This window comes from Lingula anatina, chromosome 1, assembly GCF_051362555.1.
Source record: "Lingula anatina isolate TDL-2025a chromosome 1, LinAna3.0, whole genome shotgun sequence".
Lineage (NCBI taxonomy): Eukaryota > Metazoa > Brachiopoda > Lingulata > Lingulida > Lingulidae > Lingula > Lingula anatina.
The window spans coordinates 5,664,879-5,673,899 of NC_141767.1; the positions used below are offsets into that span (position 1 = coordinate 5,664,879).

General features: G+C 37.9%; 1 protein-coding gene and 1 long non-coding RNA gene across 2 annotated transcripts; one reads left to right on the forward strand and one right to left on the reverse strand.

The window, feature by feature from the left end:
• Positions 1 to 76: 76 nt before the first annotated feature.
• Positions 77 to 2,062, reverse strand: LOC106176536 (uncharacterized). The gene is made up of 2 exons (XM_013558971.2): positions 1,539 to 2,062; positions 77 to 956 (listed from the first exon to the last, which is right to left on the reverse strand). The coding sequence occupies exons 1-2, from the start codon at positions 1,725 to 1,727 to the stop codon at positions 693 to 695; spliced, it is 453 nt and encodes a 150-aa protein (XP_013414425.2). The 5' UTR covers positions 1,728 to 2,062; the 3' UTR covers positions 77 to 692.
• Positions 2,063 to 6,478: 4,416 nt separating this feature from the next.
• LOC147763866 (uncharacterized) lies at positions 6,479 to 8,540 on the forward strand. Its single transcript, XR_015332193.1, has 2 exons — positions 6,479 to 7,116; positions 7,826 to 8,540. It is a non-coding gene; the product is annotated as an uncharacterized LOC147763866 (long non-coding RNA).
• The last annotated feature ends 481 nt before the right edge of the window (positions 8,541 to 9,021 follow it).

The window sequence follows — 9,021 nt, forward strand, 5'->3', positions numbered from 1 at the left end:
AATAATATTCCATATAAAGTAGTAACCCTGTAATTTCACTCCTTACTAGATTTAAAAGACATCTGAACACTAATGATCAAAAGTTAATAAACACGTTTTTATTTTTCCCAACTTTCTCAAAATACAAGCCTTTTCTTAATTTATAATCATCATTACTAAAATATATTGAATGGTGTATTTTCTTAATATAAAGATCCAACATGCATGGGATACTAAAGTATATAAAAGAAAATCGCACAACACCGAAACTTCAAATGGGCTTCATGACCTCGACGCTGAGATCTTAAAAATTCAAGGTGTTGCTTATTGTACCCTATTGTCAAAATCATTGCTTTTTACAAAAATAAATAAATTTATAAAAATTTCAAATTACAGACATTAGAATTAAGCACAATATTATGACTTAACTTTTAAATAACCACTTAAAGAACTTAGTTTGTGAAAGTAAATTAAAACACTTTATTAAAACTTTCTTTAAGAATGCAAATTTACAATAAAGTTATAAAAAAGCTCACGTTATCGTTTTCAGGCATATGTCTCAAAAGGGCGGCTCTCATACCTAAATGCATCCGTACAATCGTTAAAAGTACATCTCTTTTAAAATCTTATAATTATATATAAATCGAAAAATGCAAAAATCACGAAAACCCCATCCGGCATCTCATATATGTTATATCATGTAGCTAAAACGGTCAGTAATAAAAACCATGCCATTTCAGCAAGGCATACAGCAAGAAGCCGACCACTTTCGAGTTCAGGGAGGTTGATGTCAAAGCAGTGGATACGTATGAAGTTGTGTCCAGAGCGTTGCATGGGGTAAAATACAACAGTTTTTCTCCAATGCCCGGGATTGCATCATCAAAGCTATAAATCAGGCTCGGTAACTTCATGATATGCCAAATACCCATGAACAGATGTAGCCGGCTGCGATAGAGACAACCTGATGCCCAGTGCATCTGAAAAAGTAATTGGAATAATCATATATATACAAATCGATAAAACGCTTAGTCATTGACTGTACCCGGTACTTACTAAATATATGGGGGTGCCTTAGATCAATTTATCTAAAAGACACAAATATATACCTGACACTGATGCAAGAGCACAGTGTAGACAAGACCGACTGCTGTCAGAACATTTATCACAATGCTCTAATACCTTCTTTACATGTAATACTTCCTCCCACAAGCAACTAGAAGGTAAATGTATCTGGGTTTATTGGACTACTATAGGCCTATATATCAATTTATCCTAAACTGAGGAAGATAAAAAAAATTGTGGACTAAAATTTAAGACCAGTTTTCGATTTTATTCGTCTTTTCTTCCTTCCTTTCTTTTCTTTTTTTTCCAGAGCACACCTTTAGGTGTTCCAAAAATGGACATGAATGTACCATGCTGGCGAACCCCGCTCATTTCATTCGCAATAAATAGTTATATAAATAGGAGAATGTTTAAAAATCAATTTATGTTGTAAATACTATACAAAAGTGATCTTCTTATGTACACTGTTATAAGAATACCAATGTAGAATCCTTTACCGTTATGTCAATCCATCGAATGAAGGCCAAATGCCAATTCTTCTCAAGTCCCCACGGGTATTCCTCTTCCGTGTAGAGATATACAACGTGCCCCCAGGCCACAATCACCACAACTACATGTAAAATTTCTCTCAGCAGTACCTCCAGTGATGTCTTGGAACATATTGGCAGTGCTAACATGGAATTCATCTTTTTCACTCAAGGCTCTTGCATAACCGCGTTCACTCGAAGAACAACTAATCAAATGGATTGCCGCCCAACACTAACCGGTAAATTATGTTGCATATTGTAAAGGTAATTAACATAATTAACATATCTCCCACAATGCATTGTCCCTTCTCTACCGGTTAGCCAACATGCCCATATGTGGCTGGATGTTATGTAATAAATGAGTAAACATAAAGTAAACATAAGTTACATAACAAACAGAAAACTACGACATGGTGTCAGAATCGGGATCTACATTGGATGTAGTATAATTTGGAGATTGGATGACCCACGAACTACAAGATGAAAAAGGAATTTGAATCACTAAAAAAAAAAAAAAAAAAAAAAAGAAAGAAAAAAAATGGAACACATGTATGGGATACAGCCGCCTCACATGGACTTGGAATCCATGGACTTACCGCGTACGTTCAAACTTTTTAAGGAAAAGTGTGAATTGATATTTGAAGGAGCTTTAGATGCTGTGTCAGAAGAAAGACAAGTGAAATTTCTTCTCCTTTGGATTGGAGAAAAAGGTCGCGAAATTGTGAAAACTTTTAACATTGATGATCCAGACGTGTTGACAAAAGTTGGAAGAATAGGCCTACACGAAGCCCAAGAGTAACTTTCGAATTCAGAGTTTTAAAGGACAATAGACACATAAAAATCCATTTCTCGAATTTTGAAGATTCAGCACTCAATCTATACGCTAGAGGTATGTTTTAATGTATTCCCGCCATTTAAAAATTATAAAAACAATCTATTAGTAGAAAAAAAGCGTTTTAGTAAACCTCACCTCAATATGCATAAATGAAGCAACAGATCTGGGTCACGTGGTACTGCGACGACAATGAGGATAAAGGTCTATGAGACTTAACTGAGCTGCATACAGACAGAATAGTTTAGGAAAGTTGTGTTGAACGGAGTTGAGCAATTTTCGTTATGTGTGTTGCCGTGGGATTCACCAAAATTGCAGCTCGCCTTGACAATTCTTTCTTTGCCTGTGACGGTCTTCCGTGACTTATTTACTAACGTAGGTGACAATAGTTGCGATGCTCGAGATCTCGGTCACCTCAAGTGTTTTAGATCATATGAAAAGCTGATAGTCTTTTAGATTAACTGTCATCAGTTGGCAAGCTTACTAATTGCTGATGCATTTTAAATGCATTGTAGTTGACCAAGAGCTCGTTAACAATAAAACCTGTTAATTATGCACCGCTGCAATTCCCAAGCCAGGTAATAACAGGTATCAAACTCGTCTTGGTGGGCTTTCATATTTTTCAATATATCTCATTTATTTCATGGGATTATTTAATTGGTATTTGTAAATGACGTTAAATATCAATATTTAAACAATTAAGTTCAAACACAGTCGCGAACATTAATAAAAGAAATTGTTCTCAGGGTATGTTGAAGCATGCGTATGCCCAGGCATTACTTCTGTGGAAGAAAACGTGTTGAGGAAAAACAGGAAAAAGGGCGGTATAATAAAGAAATAATGGGAACTGCTGTAATAAAATGGTTCGTAATCCTAATTCGTTTATGCTTTGAGGATTTGTTTCTGAAGGTTATTTCATCTGAAATATTAAATAATTTAAAAGATTTATAATTTTATAACTTGAAACGCAAGTTCTGCGTCTGTATGCAAAACTTTTTGCAAATTTGTAAGCTTTGTCAAACCCAAAAACATGTAGCAGATCAAGGTAAAAGAGCATTGTTTGCTACTAGTAGCATGGAAAAAATCATAATTTAATGTGTTTACTAAATGTGCAGTTTTACGTAAGTTAGTACATTTTAAATTATACATGGAGATTTAACTTGGTAAGGGATATAAGAAAGCCACAAATGGATTTTTTAAAAAGAATGTTGGGTGTAAAAAAGAGCACTACTAATAAATTAGTTCATTGTATATAACTTAGTATATTATGAAAAACGGGAGATACCCAATTCATTTAAGTATGAAGCTGCAATTATTTTAATATTGATTTAAATCCCCTCTTCGAAAAATTGTATTATAGCACCGTGCTATAAAGATCTACTCAAGAAAAAAATTTGCTTGGGTAAAATTGAGTACGGAATGAACTGGAGACACTTGGCTTGTCATTAAGATAACTTTATACTGTCCTTGAAAGAGTAAAGATTGAAAGATAATTTAAGACAAACTTTGACGGGGAAAAATATCCACAAAGAGTAAAGGGCTATTGCGCCAACATCTTGTTGAAAGGTTTACACTGCAATTCTGTTTAAATAAGCTTAGGAACTAATTGCCAAATTTAGACTTTCATCATATAACAGGGGCGTAACCAGACCTGCAAAAATTGTACGCACAGATTTTAAAAAATTACAAGCGCGTACAACAAAATGTAGACTAACGCAAAACATAAAGGACAGCGTAATCGCAGCAAATGTACCTCATATAGTAGCTTAATTTCCATTAATAATAAAATCATCATTTAAGTCAAAAATATTCTCGCGATTTAATAAATATTCTAATTTACCCAGAACGGTATATTTATTTAAAAGGAGGCTAACTGAAATATAGTTTTATTATTTGTTTGTGAAAATTGCCCATGTCACCCTGTTAGTTTGGAGGTCTAAGCTGGATCAAGTCCGTGTTAAAATTCTTATGAAGCTGTGCAGGAAAAATTCTTCCTTTGTTTCTCTAGCTCCTTGATAAACCTGGTGTTCAGATTTTATCTAGTACCCTCAGGTCTGCGGGAGCTGCTCTTTGAAACTAACGCCCAGGTAGATTTTTACCAGAGATAAATATCGCCAGCGAGAGTGCGTTCGATACTCGCAAGACATAGGCTAGAGGAGAATTGAATGCCATTTAACCCTCTAATTAAGAGGTAAAGGAAGTTCCAGTTAGATGGATGATTAAGATAGGACTTGTAAAGGTAACAGGCATTGTTTTCCTCAGTTTAATAAAAGTATGCAAGACGGGGTGTCAGCGGTTTAATTAAATAAATTGAATTTCACAAATAACATGGACCTCATATGCAATAATCAACAGTACCCTTAAGTCATTCAAATGCAGTGTTTTAGACAACTTGGGATAACCATAATTAAATGCTTGTTAAATAATTGAATAGACGGGAAATGGTTTTACACAGCTTCACGAGGATTTAGAACCCTCGGGTAAGAGATTTGAATGAGTATAAACTTTTATCAGAAGCCAGAAAAGTCATCTTACAGTTTAGTTAGACAATGCAGTTCAGTTTGACAGCTAAGCACGCTCTGTTCTCCAGTGGCACGATTGTCGTCATCGGACCACGTGACCACGTAGCTCATTAACTCCCCCCAGATAGCAATGAGCGGTCGGGCCGACGTCGGCATTGGTCGGCACGGTCGCGGTCGGCAGGCGTTGTCGGGCCGACGTCGGGCCACTACTAGTGACCCGACGTCGGGCCGACGACTGCTTCACGCCGTTGGCCCGACGTCGGTATAACGGTGGCTCATCAGCTGTGCGTCGGGCCAATACTGGTGACCCGACGTCGGGCCGACGACTGCTTCACGCCGTCGGCCCGACGTCGGTATAACGGTGGCTCACCAGCTGTGCTCGATTTGCACTAAGCGGCCAATTTCAAATCGAGGTCACCCACACTAAGCGGCCATAGATCGTTGCAAGTGCACTTGACGGTTATTTCATATTTTCCGTATTTTGCACCAAATTGTTAGGTAAGTATTTACTTTAAAGTGTTTATGTTTTTCGTACTATAGGTGGAGGTTTATTTGTTGTAGATGAATTAACGAAAACAAGCAAATCTGTCAATAATTTGTTAGTCGTAGCCACGCTCGGCTGTCACCTTGATTGGATAGTAAACGATTGTCGTAAAATCGCTAAATGATATTAAAACCGGGTGCATAAACTTGAAAACCACCTACAACAACCTTGGACTACCACATTAATCCAATACAATGCAAACATAAACTATAACAAGTGGTTAAAGCCTTCAAACCGAATGTCGTAAAGTCCCCATATACCTCCATAGAGACAATAAAATAGAATGAGCTTGTGAAACAAGAAAAATCCAGTTCCAACATAATAATCGAAATAAAATACTGCCGGGCATCGGAGCCCCCTAAAACTTGGCACGCTTACCGCTAATACTGCAGGCTACATCATCCCGTCGCTCGTTTGTAAATTCCGTGCATGGCATACGCACAATCAAACCGTAAAAAACAAATTCTCGGGGTGTCGTTGGCCAGGTCCACTCTAACCTACCATTACGAAAAAGAAGCCATGCCATTGGACAATGCGACCTCTGCGGTTACGTCATTTCCTGAATTGGATTGTTGAGTGGACCTAGCCAACGACACCCCGAGAATTTGTTTTTTACAGTTTGATTGTGCGTATGCCATGCACGGAATTTACAAACGAGCGACGGGATGATGTAGCCTGCAGTATTAGCGGTAAGCGTGCCAAGTTTTAGGCCGCTCCGATGCCCGGCAGTATTTTATTTCGATTATTATGTTGGAACTGGATTTATCTTGTTTCAGAAGCTTACTATATTTTATTGTCTCTATGGAGGTATATGGGGACTTTACAACATTCGGTTTAAAGGCTTTAACCACTTGTTATAGTTCATGTTTGCATTGTATTGGATTAATGTGGTAGTCCAAGGTTGTTGTAGGTGGTTTTCAAGTTTATGCACCCGGTTTTAATATCATTTAGCGATTTTACGACAATCGTTTACTATCCAATCAAGGTGACAGCCGAGCGTGGTCGTAGCTGCAGGCAGTTGGCGCGCTGCATGCCACCTTTGAACCAACGTCGGGGCGACGTTGGGTTTCCAGCGGCCAAAAAGATTTTCCCGCTCAAATTCTTTTATGCTTTGAAAGACATTTCAATTATCACATTTCATGTATAGACAATTTATAAATGTGAATGAGCAACGTTCTAGTACTTTTTTTGTACCTAGGAGTATATATTGTTTATATTTTCTCTAGTTGAATTTGAAATGCTTATATAATAGGTGTATATAGCAAGGCTGCATGATACTAACATGTAAACTTATAATGTCAGCATGGGCTTAACACTGGATAAACCTTATGGCATACATTCCAAACTCAGTTTAGCATTAAGGGGTCAGTAGGCTAACCTAAAATATCCAGCGGTGGTTCTTTTAGGGAGGGGGGGGGGCAAGTTTAAATTGAATTTTTTTCTAGATGTTTAGTCAAATACCCACAGGGTATGATATAATAATGTTTCTTTTTTGGTTTAGGCTCATAATTAGACAAGGCATTTTGTGCACATTACAAAGCCACACTTAATATGTATCTCATATTTCTCTTATAGTCTTCCATCATGCATTACTACCTATTTGTCGCCTGTGTTGAGCAGTCAATCCTCACAAGAAAATACACTTGAAAGGTATGTGTGTATATAGTTAAAGTGCTTCAGTGTGTCATTGCCATGGTAAGATGCAGTAGTTTAACTTATATCATCCCTATCAATGGATTAAGTAGTAAACAACTAAGAAATTAATTTAGCCTACTTCTTGCCTGCGACTCTCTTCTGGAATTTAGTACATTATTCTTCTTAAAATATATGTAAGTGACAGGGATGGGGGTAGGAGGAGGAGGCTGGAGAAGAAGAAGAAGAAGGGTAATATATTTAGCAGAGTAACCACTTCCCTGGAAAATAATTACATTATTTCGTCTACATTTCAAAGTATACATTAACAACTTCATTTCAATATGCAACATTACGAATAAGCGCGGGTGGATTGGATGCGAACTAAGAAATAAGTCATTAGAAGACAACTGAAACCAACGGTTCAATAATACGATAGAGAAACATGGATTGTTGATTCGTTGCGGCCAAAATCGAGCGTACAAAACTAACCTGTCTGTCCCTGACCTCATAAAGTTTAGAACATTTCACATCGCAAATAGAAAAAATAATAGTTAGAGAAACGTGGATCAGTATCATGCTAGATTCCTTAAGCTTGGTTTCAGTTGTCTTCTTAGCCGTTTTTTATTTTGCATATCAGTGAAATAACATATGATATTAACGGTGAATTTTGTATGTTTTATTAGATTAAGTGTGAGTTTTTATATTTTTTCTATTCTCTTCACAGAGAAAGAAGCAGCCCAGGCGCCGCAGCAGAGTTCCTCAGATGAATCTTAGTCATCATCATCATCATTCCTCTTCGTCCCGTGTGGGAATTAAGGCCACAGTCACTTCTTTCCAGCGTAGTGTCGTAGTCAAAGATATGCTGCAAATCTTGCGACTCACAGAGCGTCATCTATTCGATATGATGTTAACAATGCCATCAAATGTACGTCGGGGAAACGAGGCAGAAATTAAAAGACAGAATTAGACACCACCGCTGCCCTATAAACAACAAAAACCTCTTCGTGCCTGTGGGACAACACAACACTCAGCTAAAGACATCACCGTCACCGTCTTAAAAGGAAACGACACTAGGCAAAGACGGATCGTCGTACAGAAATGTATTAGAACACTAGACACCTTGAATAATGGACTCAGTAGGGACAATAGTTTCTTAAATGAATATTGATTTTTTATATGTTACGTTTAGCGTTTAGGACGCTTTTGCAGCATCGCGTGCCTTTAACACGTCATCGACGCCACATACCCCAGGAGTTTTTCTTCACCATTTTTTTAATGTCTCTGAAGAAGGCCTAGGGACCGAAAGCTTGGATTATATATGACATCTGTAAAGTAGATCTTTAGAGATGCATCAGTAATAATATTTATTTTCAATAACTAATTGAATTATCGTTATTAACTCACTCAGATTTATAAAGATGTTTCTTCACAAAACATGATTCACGTTGTTATTATTATTATCTTTTAGGCCAACGGGACTTTTTCACTTCAGTGAGAGGGTTATTACGAAGAAACGCCGCTGCTACCCTATTGCCAACGTTCGCCAATTGAGTCATAGCTGGCTGACCATGGAGAGTCCATAATAACATTGTCTAATTAAAGAACGGCATTATTTGCATAACGGTGGTAAAACGATGGTTAACGACGTTGGCGCGAAGTTGGCAAGAAGGTGGCACCGTTGGCATAACAGCGGCTGACCGCCGATAGTAATAGCTCATAACGACATTGGCCCAACGTTGGCGCGACGTCGGCAAAAGGTCGGCATAACAGCGGCTAACCGCCGATAGTAATAGCTCATAACGACGTTGGCCCGACGTTGGCGCGAAGTTGGCAAATTGTCGGCATGACAGCGGCTGACCGCCGTTTATCCATAATGACGTCGGCCCAGCGTCGGTGCGACGTTGGCAAAAGGGTGGCAGA